Genomic DNA, 16082 nt, shown 5'->3' on the forward strand with positions numbered 1-16082 from the left:
AGCTCCTGCCTGCCCATGGGAAGTGGTGAATGAATTCCTTGTCTTGCTTTGCTTGTACGCATGGCTTTTGCTTTACCTATTAAAACTGTCTTTATCTGAACCCATGAGTTTTCTCACTTTTACTCTTCTGATTCTCTCCCCCATCCCTCTGGGGGGGGAGTGCACGAGCGGCTGCGTGGTGCTTAGCTGCCGGCTGGGGTTAAATAATGACTTATGTTACAAATAATCCTCTCAAGATAACATGATTCTTCTCTCTGTATGCAAAAAAAGACATGAGTATCTTTGCTCTAAACAAAACCTTCTGTAGATTTTGACCAATGAATTGTGGAAATGACTGGGAAGTGTTTTATAATAACTGTTTCATACAAAAGTCAATGCTCTGTCACTGATAGTTCTGTGCTATGCCCTAGGCTGATCTATATTTTTCCTCATAATTATAAAACCAACAAGAATAATAGCTCCATTCTTCCAATGCTGATGCAGGAATTCTTGTAACTCTTCCATCCCCAGGTTTTAGCCAGAGAACAGGCAGAAAAGATCAGCAGTCACACCGACTGCTGTGACGCCAGTGGGGTTTTGCTCCCACTGTGTAAGATGTCACACATCTTACAGGCAGTGACGGCACTGAGGAGTTTCTGGAGGGGTAGAAGAGGGCTGCTGAAGTGAAGGGGGAAGTAGACCCTCATTGGGGTTTGACGGTGGCACTGCTTTCTGGAAGCAGAAGGGGTGACCACAGCAAGTGAGAGGTTTAGTCACCACCATGTGACCAAAGAGATTGTTTTCCTGTGGGTGTATCAGAGGTACCATCTGCAGATCTGAGGGAGGCAGTGTTGGAGAAAGAGACAAGAGGAGTGCTGATTTGGAGGATTTGGTATTTAAGTTGTGTGGTTGCGTGTCAACCAAGGCAGGGACAAAGGGACCCATTTCCCAAACTAACTCAATGAAAACAGGATGGGTGGCTTGCCTACTGGATCCCAGGGACTGTGGGGGCCAGCGTAACCCCACTGGTTACCCCTGAGGACTCTGTGGACAATAACTGGTTTTACTCTGGTATTGACTGCCTTGGACATTTTTAATTCCCATTTGTCTCTGACTCATGGAGTTTCAAAGCCTACATTCAGCCTGCACCTGATTGCTCTGTGTCTGAGGTACCTGGGGTTTTGCTTCAAAAGCAGCCAACCTTGAAGAAGATAGACTGTTGTTCCCTTAAAATTCAGAACAGTTCTGCCCTAGGTGGAAACACAAACACACTGTTCCTCATCTTTACAATTAAGACTAATACAAATGACGAACATCTTGCAGACTGTATTTATTGGTCTCAAACATTTTTCTCGAGTACCCCCATATCTAATTTCCTCTCTTCCAGTCTCTCTTTCTTTATATCTGTTTTTATCTGCTCTCTGTAGACTAGTACACCTGGTACATCACTTGTGTTGCCACCCAACTGAATCTGAACATGCAATGTACAAGATAAGATGGAGTCCAATGTTATTAATCTTAAATAATCTGCTGTATAGCTAGTTATCTAGCCATAAACAATTACTCCAGAGCTGTTTGACAGACATAGCACAACTAGTAGTTCAATGGTAGATCACAGGCACTGGGGATCTGTGCAGAAAAATGCATTAGGAAAAAATCATTAAACTTGTATAATCTACTGAGGCCTACATATTGCACTTCTGTGAGAAAGACATGGCCTGTGAAGTAAAAACCCAGGAAATACTAAGATACATTAAGCTGATGCTAAATAATATGGACATCTAGTGGTTCTTCAGTAGACATGCGGGTTCACCCACAGCTGGAGCTCACCAGAACTTCAGGAAAGAAACAAATGCACAATATACAAACAAAACTCTGCAGTGGGAACTGGAAGAATTCAGCTATCTAGCTAGTGTTCCTATTGCTAGGGTGGGACACAACTAAGCCAAAGCCTCTTCCAGACAAAGTGCTGAACAAGGCAGACAAACTCTCCCTAGAGGAGAGCAACAATAATAGCAACATTCTTCTTTTTACTGTGGTCAAGCCTACAGCTGTATTACTGAGATCAAGTAGGATCAAGCCTGAGGGTAGGAAAGTAAAAATGTGTCACATTTCTCTGAAAAAGTGTAGTTTCTTTTTAAAAAAAATAAATAAATAAAAGAAGCAACATATCCATAATATCTTTCCTTAGGAACAAACACAAGCAGCCTGGTGAAGAAGTTGACAATAGCCATCAGATCCCTGGGAACAGCACCTGGATTCACTGCTGATCCACTCTCTGTCACACATAGCTGCTAGGTGCAGAGGACAGCCTTTTGACAGGTATTACTTGAAGATGGTTATGTTATCTGTGATGAACAAGGCACTTCAACTATCCCTCATTGGCTTTTATGTAAGAAAAAATACTTCTTTCCCCCTCTCCCCCCACTGGAACAAGGAGAAAAATTATTATTTTCTGGATTTGATCCTTGGTGAATTAGAATTAATTATTACAACACTTAATTTGGGGGTTTGGGGTTTTTTTTTATTTGTTTTCTGTATAAACAAAAAAGGAGGGGAGATTTTTCCAAGTACTCTACAACAACAGTTCCTCTGAAAACAAACAAGGTTTGTATTCCAAAGCTAGTTACACATCTTAAATAGCCTATCAATTGTATTTTATATACATACTTACTCAACTATATATGTACATATGTATTATGTACATAATGAAAGCCACAAATAGTGCAAGGCATATACAATAGACCACTGTAATTTGAAATGTATAGCAACAGGCAAGGAAAGTTCCAGTCTTCATAATGAAGAAGAAAATTATTGATTTGTCATTACTCAGTCAAAAATCTTGATAGTAGAAACTAACCAGACTAAAAAGTATATACCTGGCATAACAGTGGTACCCAGAGACAGAATAAAGAAATGGACCCAGTTATTTCACATAATTCATAAAAGATTTTTCTTAGACAATCAATATTTTCATTATCAAAAGTAATTCTTTCATTAGGTCGTGTAAAATTCATACCCTGTATGTTCTTTCATTAACACACCATTATTTAGAGTTATCTGCAAATACAGAAATCGATGTTTTTAAAAACCTGATGCTGAAAAATAAATTTAACTGACATTTTCCAGCTTCTATACTGCATAGGTTATTCTTTTCTTATCTGCATTTTAATTACATTGATAAAATGTAATGGCCAATTGCAATCCTGCAATTTGGAGAAATTTTGCACTATCTTTCATTAGACACCTTAGTATTCGTTGCTTATTTACCTCTCGCTCTAGTTACTGAAAAGATGGTTGTCCTTCCAATAATTACTGGTAACCCAATAAAATTATAAATGTCTATTTTTCCTCTAGTTATTGGTTAGAGTTGTATAGGGAAAAAACCCAAAGTATTATAACTGTACAATAGCAGTGGGATACTCAATGCCTTTTGCAGCAAGCTCTGTACAGACATAGCAACCCAGTTTAGTATTTAAATATGAGAAACAAGAAGTGGTTATAATAATTGAAAAAATGGGGAAAGATGGTAACAAAGAGGTAACTGCACTCAGCACACTATTCAATACCAAAAAAACAAACATCAATAAAACAGAGTAATTGTGTAGCTCTGAGAATACTAAACACAACCAGCCAACCACCAGCCACAGAGGAAGGGTTATTTTACCATTTATAGCTACTCATTTTATATTTGTTATAAAAACGCCTCACTTCAAGAGAAGAATTTGCCACTTCTTTATATCACTTCTACTGGTAAGTGACAGTTTCTCAGCTTCTCTCAGATACTTAAAGGACAATTATCACAGTGAATGGCAATGAATGAAGGCTGAGGCTTAAACCAATACACGGTTTAATGGCTCAATAACCCTTTTACTTTCATTCTATGAGCTTATAATTTTAAATTAAGCAGTCTGAAAATTATTTATTAGGGGATTATTTCAAGACTATTGTAAAACAATTTCCTTGGACAGAAGAAGAAACTGGAATTGAATTGCAAAAACCCCCAAAAATCTAAATATTATATACATAGAGGCTTTGACACACCAGAATAATGCTTTACTGGGACAGCAAAACTCCCAAACACAAGGTGGAAGTGAAAGAACATAATTTCTTAATCACATCACACCACTTAAAGATAAGGAAAGGGCTCTGTCCCCAGCTTGGCACACTATGTTATCATGTCCTGCAATAAATAAAATAGGGCAGATGATCTGGAGCAGGCAATTTGGTTTACTTACTGGAACTATTTCTGTGGGTAAATATGTAACATTTATGTTTGTTGGGCTCATTATATATTCGTACACTAAGTCTTTGACTTATTATGAAAAATTTAGTATCCCAGTAATAAACTACACATTCAAGATATCTCTGCTATTGGTATTTTTTTCTTTCTGTGCTAGCCTTCTTAAAATTTAGCTTAAGTTCTTGTCTTGCAGTAACAGTTTAGAAATAAAATGCTTCTTTGAAGAAGGAGCATGGAAAAGACACGAACTCTTTATATTGTGCAGCATTTGGGCTATGACTATTCACCCTTCCTGGATTCAGCTGGAGTGGTGAAGGACTTTGCGACTTCCAGTTGTTGGTTACTGGCCCTCTCTCAGAATTACTATCCCACGGCTGGGTGTAAGCAGAGAGTAATTTTGCAAACAGCAGCCAATATCCTCATCTAAAGCTATTACTTAGAGCATGTGAGTTGTTTTGCTGAGTACTTCCTCAACTGCTTCAGGCAGAATCCAGTCGATCACTTTAAGAGGGAAAGTCCATCAGGGAATGCTTATATGCACCACAGAGGTGAAAGGCAACCACTGTCCTTCTGAGTGGCAATAGCAAGCACTTGGAGGCAAGATCACCCTGTAGCACCACAGACGCTTGCTAAACAAACACCTATCAATTAGACATCTGGAAACGGTGTAGTAATTGGGCAGCAGCCATCTGTGAAGTTTCCATAGAGGAAAGCAAATGAGCAGGTTTCACACACGGGGGAGGTGAGCCACTAGAGCTCAGTGAGGAAACAGCTCTGTAGACACACATCAAATGAGGTGGGATTAAGGGTCTGTCCTCATGGTATCCTGTTGAACAGGGTGAAGATACTGCTAAACAAGCTTACTTGCTTATGTGAGCAAATCTAGCTATGGCAACATAATCTAATTATGCTAAGAAAGCCATCCTACCATGGAATGTAGATCTACCTTAGTTCCTCATCTCCAGTGCAATGCTCCTTTGAGCTGTAGTTTCAGTATTGCCTTTGACTGGACTGTATTCTGCACAGTGTTTCTATATCTTGGGAAATAATGCCTGCCTTGGAGCAAAGAAAAATGCATTGTCAAAAAAGCCTGCTTACCAAAGGTATGCATTGCATAGTTCTTTTCAGACATTATAGCTTCCTGGAGAGTATTTGGCCGTTTCAGTGTTGTTCTGCAAGATTGCTCCTGAGGGTTGCCCTGGTACAGCTGTTTAGATAAAGGACTGCTCCAAGGTCACTTTTCAGGACATCAGGACATGCTGGAAACACTCCACAAATAGCTACATTTCATGTCATGGCTACTCCTGCATGCAACATCTATCCCAAAGCACCTGGGACACACCTGATATGGCCTTTTGGCACGTACCACCCATGCTGAAGCCTGGCAATGGTTGCTTCAGGACTCAGTACCTCAGCAGTAATATGAATGGATATTATTCCTATCATACTTGCAAACTGGTGGGATCATAGCATCTTTCAGATGTGGGGTGACCAACAGCAGGCCTCTGATTTCTGGATGTGAAAAGACACTTTTCATAGCCTCACATCAGGAGCTAGAAGAAGCCATCAATGAAAACAAACTCATTTCCAAGTCATAGCCTGCTTCAAAAGTGAGTGGAAGCTCAGGAAGGTAGCCACATACAATCTCTACAGATCTACAGGACTGTAGTTCAGTGAGGGAAATTCCTCTAAAGCAATTTGGCATCAGTGACCTGGAGCTGGTTTAACTACCTGCATCCCCAACAGAACTGTTCCATATCAGAGATACAGTGTACCTAATTGTGCAGGGGGTCACTGATGGAACAAACTTTCCCATCAAAATACAACTTTTCATTTTAAAGGCCTCACAATGTTACCTTTCAGAACACATCCCCAAATCAGCAACAAGGCATCCATATGATCACATAATGAGTATTTGCTTAAAGCACTCAAAACTCTATTAAAATTTAGAAAAGCACCGATTTTGAGCATTCCTGGGGTTTTACTTGACAGTGGATGGATACTTCTCCCAGACTAACTATTCCAGGAAAAGCTAGTCTCCTGGCTCTCCATCATAGCAGTATAGTCAGTAGTGCGGATGGATAGTTGCACCTTGCTGCTTGATGGAGGAGTCCTACAGCACAGACAATTTTGTACCACACCTAGAAAGTGCAATTATCAGATGCAAACAGAACACCAATACGTTGCTGCCACTAGATGGCAAAAAGCGCACATGGAAAGCAGCAACACGTTTCTGAGAGGACAACTACCAGTCTCTTCACTCAGGGGACTTCATTCCTTCCTCAGATGGCACAGGCAGGAAGGCAACAAGGCAGCACAAAAGCCCTGTCCGAGCATGCACTGTGCCTTTGGAAAAGCTGCATTGGGTCCCAACGCTGCCTAATTACCCACCCCCCTCTGCACTGAGTTGTGTTGTAAAGCTAGCTAACAAAGAAACAAACAAACAAAAAAAAACAAACAACAAACCCCAAAAAAAAGTTGCAGCTGGAGCCCCCAGGGGGCATTGGGAAGCTTTGAGGACAGGGCTCAACAAAGTTCAGGAGTCTGGCTGCAAGAGACTGTGAAGCTCTGAGGAGAGCACAAAAGAAGGGGGCAGAGGGAAATCCTTAGCCATTTGGAAAGATTTACTCCACAAGATTCCTTGTTGTCTTGTGGAGTGATTATGGGACACACCACATGATGTGGACAGAAACTTAACTAACATAAAATCACCTCACCCACCCTAGGCCTGGGGACAGACTGTACTGTAGGGGTCACTTGGGAAAACACTGGCACCAAACACTACGACAGCGATGGTGTTTTAAGATTTCTTTCCCAAACATAATGAGGAACAAATTCCCCAACCTATCTCCCCCATCTATACAGCACCATCTCCTTTGAACACTAGGCTGGGCAGTGATTCCTACTGCTATTGCATCTCTGTGAACACAAAATGAGCTGTCCTTGCGGGCTGAATGACTGCAAGGCTCACATGGCAGCAAGGATTTGTTGGGTTTAACAGCCTTTGCAACACCTTGCAAAGCACAATGACACAAGAAAGAGCAGATTGAAGAGGCCCCACTCTCAGCTGCACTAGGACCATGCTAGGGCAATTAGAGGGACATCAAAGGAAAGACAGCTTACATTAATCTAATTCCTGATTAATACAACTTTGTCCTCCACAGCACTCAAGGACTAAATAGCACCTTCCTTGTGCTGACCCTTGTACCAACACAAAAGCGAGATGGTGCCCTTCGTCACACTGCAGGAAGTTCAGGCCGCCTTTTGTTGGAAGGAAGCACATCACCCTGGAGCTCCGGCATGGCAGGCTTGAAACCATCAATGGGCACCCTGAGCCTGCTCTGACCACCCGAGCTGGGCTCTGACTCCATCTCGAGCCTCATTTCAGGGATGCGTGTCCTGAGGCACCTTGGCCACGCGCTGAGGCAAGTATCAAGAGCGGGTGAGGCAAGAGCTGCTCCAGCACCTGCCGCAGCCTTCAGCCAGGCAGGAGCAGCCTGGGCCCCTGCATTGGGCACCCTGTCGCGGGGGCAGAACCCCCCCTCCCCGGGACCCTCACAAGCCCCGTGCCGCGCACCTGGCCACCCTCTGGGGTCGCCCTCACCCGCCCGCCAGAGCTCTGCAGCCACGCGACGGCCCGCACGGCGGCGTCACCCCGCCCTCTGTGACACCCCCTTGTGACGCCCCCTGGAGTGCTCACCGCCCTTGTTGCGCAGGCGGGGGCTGGCGCGTGCCCTGCTGGCGCAGGGAGCAGGCGCTCGGTGCTGTCACCGCCGCTATTGGAGCAGCAGCACATCCCCGGCTGGGAGCATCGTGCCTCCTTGCTCCCCGCCTCGGGGGCTCCAGGCCGCGGCCACAGCTCGGGGCGAGCTCGTCTCTCTTGTGCCTTTTCTCCTCCTCGTCCTTACCCTCGTCCTTGTCCTTGTTCTTGCCCGGGCCCCGGCAGAGTCTGCTGGGTGCCTCTTGCTGAGGGTCACTCCCAGCGGGGCTGTGCCCACACCGCAGCATGCACCAGAGCATGCGCCGCAGCATGCACCAATTCATGGGACTCTGCTGCAAGAAGTGGCAGCAGTTGCCTTCCGGCAGCGCTTCTGGTCAGCCCTATGCTGCCACCACCACCAGTGCCTATGAGCTCCGGAAGGAGGACCTGGGCAGGCTGCACCACGCAGCTGCCCACGGTGACCCAGCCTGGCTGAGGCGGTGGCATTGGTGGCTGAAGAGAGTTGGCATCAACAGGCAAGACACAGAGAAATGGTGAGGGGCTTTGGGTTTCTGATGGGACAACATGGGTGCTTCTGGCAGGCATTGCTGCGGGAGGTTCTGAGCCAAGCTCTGCTAGTCCTTGTCAGCCCTCTCCAAGCACAAGGAGCACAACTCAAGAGTCTACTGATCCAGCGTGAGCATCAGCATGGTACGATGAACGCCACTGGCAGTTTTCAGGGTGCCATGCAGAAGCATCTGCCCTTAAGGCATCGTGTGGGATCACATTCAAGCTAATCACTTGAAAAGCAAGATTTGCCCTGTCAGCTGGAAGAATGAATTCCAGAGCTTTTCATTGCTCGTAGCTGCCAGGTCGGCTTGAGTGCTGTTGGTAGTGTGTGCTGCCAACTTGCCACTTTGCTGTGGTCTCCCTGTGGGGTGATTCTGCAGCTGCTCAAGCATCACCAGTTCTCTCCTCACATGAGGACAGTCGAGCAGTCGAACACCTTGCCCCAGGAATTTATGCAGCCTCCATCCGTGGGGGCTTTTAAGAGCAGAGTGGAAGGAGCCCTGAGCAGCATGGTCTGACATGGTCATAGCTGAGTCTGCTTTGGGAAAGCAGTTGGCCTGGATACCTCCTGTGGTCCCTTCCAACCTGAATTCTCCAACTCCTCCAAATATTTGGCTTCACTTTCACTGTGCTTGTAGGAAAGGGGGAAAGAATTGGTTTGGGAGCAAGCAGGAATTAAAATGATAACACAGTGCCTGCAGAAGCGGATATATTTCATATCACTTTTTGGATACTTTAGGACTGCTCTTAAAGTTGCCATATTTGCTGGGGATATGAATGCAATCCAACTACTTCTTTGGCATGGTGCTGATACGATGATAAGTCTGGCTTCATGGCTGTGGATTATGCTCATGTGTCTAGACATGTTGGGAAGATGGTTTACGTGGTCATTAGAGGGGCTGAGTTGTCAGAGTGTCTGTGCTGATTTATGAACCATTTTGGTAATGGCACCAAGGTTTGACGATATGCTGAGACCTTTACTGAAGCTGGGCTGTCATGGTTTAGCCCCAGCCGGCAGCTGAGCACCACACAGCTGCTCACTCCTCTCCCCTTCCCCAATGGGATGGGGAGGAGAATGGGAAGACAAAGGCAAAACCTTGTGGGTTGGGATAAGGACAGTTTACTGGGACAGCAAAGGGAGAGGGAGATAACAGTACTTAACAGAATACACAAAACTGGTGATACACAATGCAGTTTCTCACCCAACGACCGTACAACTCAGACCGCACACTCAGACCTGTCCTGAAGCCCGACTGTCCCTGAGCCACATGTCCTGGAGCCGCTCCACCCCTCCCTGACTAGCCTCCCTTTTATGCTGAGCATGATGTCGCGTGGTATGGAATACCCCCTTTGGCTAGTTTGGGTCACCTGTCCTGGCTGTATCCCATCCCAGCTTCTGGTGAAAATTAACTCTATCCTAGCCGAACCCAGGACATGGGCTCGGTGATGTCTTCTGATAAATCTCCTTCCCATGTCAAGAGTAGATGTGGGAATTGAGGAGAACTTACATCCACAATGGTCTTTTAGAATTTCTGCATGTGTTGCTAAGTGCTATTCAACCCCACTGACTAGGAACTACCCGCCTTTTGTTTCAGTTGGGATCTGAATTAATGTAGCATCCTGTGGATGTAGCACCCTTGCAGTTAGATGTGAATCTTCCAGAGGGCTTGTTAATCCCTATGGAGCAGTTGTTCATCAGTTTAGACTGTAGGCAGCAGGGCTGAAGTGCTTCACAGATACCAACATGCATCTAGAGAATGAACATACCCACAGCGAATATTTCGTCATGTAATGTACCAGTACAGGTTAAGGGTTGACCTGCTGGGAAGCAGTACTCCGGAGAAGGACCTGGGAGTCCTGGTGGACAACAAGCTCTCCATGAGCTTGGCTTCGTGGCCAAGAAGGCCAATGGTATCCTGGGGTACGTTCAGAAGAGTGTGGCCAGAAGGTCGAGGCAGGTTATCCTCCCCCTCCACTCTGCCCTAGTGAAGCCACAGCTGGAGTTCTGTTCTATGTCCTGTTCTGGGCAACCCAGTAGACAACAGGGAACTACTGGAGAGAGTCCAATGTAGGGTGACAAAGATGATGAGGGGACTGGAGCATCTCTCTTACGAGGAAAGGCTGAGAGAGCTGGGTCTGTTTGATCTGGAAAAGAGAAGACTGAGAGGGGATCTCATCAATGCTTATAAATATCTAAAGGGCGGGTGTCAAGAGGATGGGGCCCAACTCTTCTAGGGGCTAGACTCTTCTCAATGGTGCCCAGTGACAGAACAAGGGGCAATGGGCACAAACTGGAACACAGGAAGTTCCATCTGAACATGAGGAAAAACTACTTCACTTTGAGGGTGACAGAGCACTGGCACAGGCTGCCCAGAGCGGTTGTGGAGTCTCCTTCTCTGGAGACATTCAAAATCCACCTGGACACAATCCTGTGCAACCAGGTCTAGGTGATCCTGCTTTAGCAGGGGGGTTGGACTAGATGATCTCCAGAGGTCCCTTCCAACCCCTTCCAATCTGTGAATCTGTAATGGTAGTGCAAGAGTAAGGTGCGAGCATTACCATTTCTCAGTTGGCAATGAAATGGAATAAGGAATGGCTGTTGCTCTCCTAGTCAAGTGTGTATGCAAGGATGTGTTTGTTTCTACCAACTCTTATTTCCTCTCTTTCTGTATATATCCTTAGGAAGGTACCGATGGAAAACATAGATGGTGAAAAGACAGAAGAATCTTCTGCAGGTGGTCCAGCAGACAAGGCAGTCCTCAGCACCTCCTGCCCAATGAGAACTGCTAACTTTACACACGCTGCAATTGCTCAGCATAGAGGAGGTACGATCCTTAACTGTGGAAGGGCTGATGAGTAAAATCGCTGTGGCCTGTAGTAGAACTGTCCCTCATCTTCTGGATGCTGGTCTTGGACGATGGGAAAAAGCAGAGTGAGATAAACACTCACAGTGTGTCACTTCTTACCTCCTTTGTAGGTGCCCTGCCAGCAGGAGGAGCAGAGCAAGAGGAAGATGCTGAATCTCTCAGGGATTTCAAGGTACTTTCTATGAGGGATGCAGTGGGGTCCCCCTTGGTTCACTTGCTTTTGGGCTTATTTACCTCTGAACTTGTTGACCTCTTCTGCTGCTCCTGCAGCAGTTACATTTGTAACTGGAGACCCTTGAAATACTCTGCTCTAGCCAGCTCTTCATTTAGGACTGGGATGAAGGCAGGTCAAGCTAATAACCTGGGTCTCATAGCAAATGGCCTTCGAGTTTGATTTCTAGTATAGCCTAGAAGCAGTGAAGATTCACCCCGCTTCCCCCTGGTAGCATAGCGGTGCTTAGCTGAGAAAGATGGGGAGACAGAGGTCACCAGTTTTGCAGGTGTCTGCTGGTGGCAGGCAACAATTCTTGTCTTTGAATTCACTCTGAACACTGACCTAATTTTGTAAGTTAAGTAAAAGCATGCCTCATAGTCTTATGTTCTTACCAAATTCTTCATGCTCATGTAAAAACATTTCTTTAGGACTGGGTCACACAGCTGCAGCAGAAGCTTGCTGATGCTCTTAAAAAGCAATCTATGTCAGAAGTTTCACTGGATGTTGCTATGCTCTACAACCGTGACCTGGAGGAAGACAATCTGTGCTTGCAAAAGGAATTGGACGGGGTTGAAGCTGAGGTATGGAAAGCCTGTCACTATAAGAATAAACCTGTGGGCGGCTGTTTCTTCATGTACATTGTGAAAAAGGCCAAAACAGTATTCTGGGAGCCAGTAGGAGAGAGATCTAAGGAAGTTAACAGTGATCCCCTGTCATAATTCACAAAGCCAGTGAAACCTTCAGCCAGGTGGCCTCCTTTTCCTCTTCCAGAGTGCAAGACAGTGTTACTTGAATCATCAAAAAGCCACCTGGTTTCTGTTGCAAGTAAGAGACAATCTTGCTCCTCAACGCCACAGCAGAAGCTCTTGTTCAGGCTCTGGGGTACTATTGCAGCAATGTCCTTTCTCTTCCCTTCTTCCTCCCCTCCCCTGGTGATAAAAGCAACCTGCCCTTTGGGGAGCTCCTCGCAAACTGGAGGGGCAAGGCAGTACGTTAGGAGCAGCCTTAAGGCAGCTAGGTACAAACAGAGCAGTTCGTTCTCTCTCAAAACTCACCTCTGCTCTGAGGCATGATTTCCCTGGTCAGGATATTGCACTCTCTCTATATTCTCCTTATATGTAGCTTGCTAAATATGTGTGAAGGTCATCTTTGGTTTGGGTGCACAGTGTGTAAAACAATGCAAACCTTCTTCAAGGTTAAAGGAACTTTTTTTAAGGAGTTGTTAGAGTTTGGGTTTTTTTCAATAGTACAGGTGTCAGCACCATCTGGATTGAACTAAAGCAAGAAGCAGAGTTTGTAGGTGGCTTGTTTGCACTGTATATCCAAAGCAGTATCTCACCACCTTTTTTTCTCACTTCTTTGGCCCTGCTGTGACTTGCTGTCCTTAAGCAGCTTTCTTGCAAGTGAATTGTAAGCTGCTTTCTGAGGTGGGGACCTCCTTTTGCAGTGTTCTTACAAAAACTGAAGTATAGAGGCCTCACAGTTCTGAAACAGAGATCATCTTAAATCTCCTTATGAGGGAGCTGTGGGTTCATTTTAGGAGAAGGATGAACTTTTCTAATTCCTATTTTCATGGAGGAGCAAACAAGTGGATACAAAGAGGGTCACAAGGCACTGAAAGGGCAGCAGGATAGTGTCGGTGCTTAGAACGGTGCTAATAGGAAATCAGTGGAGGGATGGGAGAGGCCAGTGTAAAAGATGATGAAGTAACACCACTTGGGTTCCTTTGCTAGTAGAAGAGAAGGTTTGAATGTACTTGAAATGATTACAGCTCTTTGAGTAGAGGGAATGTGCTGATATATGCAGCGCTTGAATTCTTCAGCAGCAGTTGACTCCTCTATATAAGCTCACCTGACTGCTCTGGATTCCTACTTTGATTTTACAGTTGCAGGAGTTGGAAGAACAGCGTCTTCAGGCTGAGCGTTGTGTTCACGACTTGAAGACTGCCTTGGATAATAAGGAAAGAGAAGCAATAGCTTCTTCCCAGAAACTGCAGGACCTCCTGTTGGCATCTTCGGGGACTAATACTACTGTAAAACAACTGGAAGAACACGTGCAACGGTAAGAGAGTAACACAGTGAAGCGAGGTGTCTGTCGCTTTCTGGGATTGTTCAAAAACAACCAGATAGCCTTGTTGCATTACAGCAAGTTAAAACACAAATTTGAAAGATGCTTTTGGTTTAGAGGATGTTATTCCATGCTGTTCTTTCAGAATTGGTGCTCTGGTAGATTTGCGTAATAAGACCTGTATTTCTTTTTAAGCCTTGAAATTGAAAATGCCAGATTGGAAGCCACAGTCCAGCAACAAAGCAATAGGATTGAAGCCCTTCAGAGAGACCTGCAAGCTTCTGCCTCAGTAAGCTGATCATAAACTTCCCTTTTTTTGCGAACTCCTGAGCCTAGTTACCTATTTCTGTGGGGAAATCTTAAGATGAGATGATTTTCCTGGAAAGCCTAGGGAAACTCAGTTCCTGCGTGCCATATGACATCATGCTCAGCAATAAAAGCTGTGGGGAAGAAGGAGGAAGGGGGGGGATGTTTGAAGATATGGCACTTTTCTTTCCAAGCAACCATTACGTGTGAAGAAACTCTGCTTTCCTGGAAATGGCTGAAAAACTGCCTGCCAATGGGAAGTAATGAATGAATTCCTTCTTTTGCGTTGCTTGCTTATGCAGCTTTAGCTTTACTTAAGAAACTGTCTTTATCTCAAACCATCAGTTTTCTCACTCTTATCCTGCCAATGCTCTCCCGAATCCTGTCCGGGAGGAGTAAACGAGTGGCTATGTGGTGCTTAGCTGCCTAATGGGGTTAAACTATGACAGATGGATAGGATGGATGTTGGGGGCAGGAGGGAGATCTGTGATTGAAAGCTGAGAGAGGAGACTGGACTTGAGAGATCTGTGTTGCTTTGCCACAGCTTGCCCTTGAGACCATGCTAGCTCCCTTTCCCACTTGTGAATAGGCGATGGTTCATTCCTGCCACACGGGGGGGCAGAGGTATAGAATAATTAGGTGAGGTGATGCTGTACAGTAGCAGGCAGAGCGTTTACTTGCTTTCAGATGATTGTACAGTTGCTACAGAAGTCGTGAGGGTAGGATATTTTCTGTGGTGGGCACTAGAGGAATTATTATTTTATAAAGTAGGTATCATTATGAACTCTGGAGGACCTTTGGAAGAAAGTTGTAAGGTGATTTTGTGTGTGTGTGTGTGTATGTGTGTCGTCTTATCCCCCAAAGCTGTAACCTCATCTTACCGCTTTTAGAGCGTTCATTCTTTCCTCCAGCTTCAACTTCTGTTCTTGCTTATGTTTCCCGAGGTGTGTTTTAGATTTTGGATGGGGAGCAGAGAGCTCAGGCCCGTTTCTATTTCAGTTACTGCATTCTATTTCAGAGTTGTCTTTCCAGTCACCTTAGGTTTTTCTTTTGCCACTGTTGCTTTCACAGATGCAAAAGCAGAATCTGGTGGCTTGGACATCAAAGGACTCACACAGCACGTGGGAAGAGCAATCGAAGTCAAGATACTACCTTGAAGAGCATGCTGCTCAGAATGACAGGGAAAAGGCTGAACTCTTGGAACAGGTGAGCCCAGAAAATTCTCCAGATGCCTATCCCATACCCAGGAGAACTGTGTTCACATTTTTGCCGAGTTCTTACATGCTTGGCTTTTTCTGTTATCCCTGCCGTTCAGGTGCTGAATATCTTGTCATTTGGGGGTCACGCAGGAAGCAACAGAGAGAGACAGCTTCTCTGTTGAGAACGCTAGATGCACATACCGCACATAGATATTGTTTTTATGCTGTGTGTGTCATGGATCTTTTCTATTTTGAAAGGGTGACAGTAAAGGACAGCCAATGAAGAAGCTGATAGTGGGGATATGCAGAGATGAAGTGCATCTGTGTGAAGAACTGAGAATAAACTTCAAACTGCAGAAGGACTGTGAGAGGTATGGGTTTTTTGTATGGTGAAGAGGTACCCCTGAGTAGAAGTCAAGCTTTATTGAACTTTACCGTAAAAATAGGTGTACATAACTGTTTGTAAGCATATTCAAGCCTCATGTTAGTTCTTGCATGGCGCTTCTGTGCATGAGCCTATAGTATTCAATAGCTGCTAAATGAAATGCAAATGCAGGTTGCCCTGCAGACCTCCTGGGGGGAAAGAAGTCTTTTATTCCTCTTTTCAGGTGAAATTTGGATCCTCCAAGTGATTTATGGCACAGGAATGCTGTTTTTTCTCAGTCATTGCTGGTGTGTCAAGCACATTAAAGATCAAGCAAGCCACATCTGCGCTGTTTACATGAGAGTATGTGAAAAAGGCCAGTTGTTCCATTGCTTCATTGTTTTCTTGATTCATTTGCTGTGTAGGTTGGTCATCCTTCTGAACAGAGCTATGAAGAAAATAAGAGTGTATGAGCAGAGAGAGGTGGAGGCCCTCATTGTTAATAGGGAGAAATGAAGAACAACTGAAATGGTCAGTGAAGGCGGTAGATAAAGAACAAAGGTGAGCTCTGGT

The 16082-nt window shown here is 45.0% G+C and overlaps 1 protein-coding gene across 2 annotated transcripts; it reads left to right on the forward strand.

The window, feature by feature from the left end:
- The first annotated feature begins 7512 nt into the window (after positions 1–7512).
- On the forward strand, positions 7513–15750 carry LOC142600325 (uncharacterized). 2 transcript variants are annotated; one of them, XM_075743669.1, is made up of 8 exons: positions 7513–7651; positions 11179–11317; positions 11470–11531; positions 12002–12154; positions 13459–13634; positions 13836–13929; positions 15018–15152; positions 15404–15553. In XM_075743669.1, exons 1-8 carry the CDS (start codon positions 7613–7615, stop codon positions 15536–15538), a joined length of 933 nt encoding a protein of 310 aa, XP_075599784.1. In that variant the 5' UTR covers positions 7513–7612; the 3' UTR covers positions 15539–15553. The 2 variants fall into 2 exon arrangements, with proteins under 2 accessions (XP_075599784.1, XP_075599775.1); XM_075743660.1 differs by lacking the exon at positions 7513–7651 and adding an exon at positions 7862–8476 and having other exon boundaries at positions 11175–11317; positions 15404–15750.
- Positions 15751–16082: the final 332 nt, after the last annotated feature.

The sequence above is a fragment of the Balearica regulorum genome, chromosome 1 (genome assembly GCF_011004875.1).
Source record: "Balearica regulorum gibbericeps isolate bBalReg1 chromosome 1, bBalReg1.pri, whole genome shotgun sequence".
NCBI lineage: Eukaryota > Metazoa > Chordata > Aves > Gruiformes > Gruidae > Balearica > Balearica regulorum.

Coding starts and splice junctions, on each gene's coding strand:
- LOC142600325 (XM_075743660.1), top strand. CDS start 8,229: ATGCACCAGAGCATGCGCCGCAGCATGCACCAATTCATGGGACTCTGC. Junction 8,477..11,174: donor AGGCAAGACACAGAGAAATG/GTGAGGGGCTTT, acceptor ATATATCCTTAG/GAAGGTACCGATGGAAAACA. Junction 13,930..15,017: donor ACCTGCAAGCTTCTGCCTCA/GTAAGCTGATCA, acceptor TTGCTTTCACAG/ATGCAAAAGCAGAATCTGGT.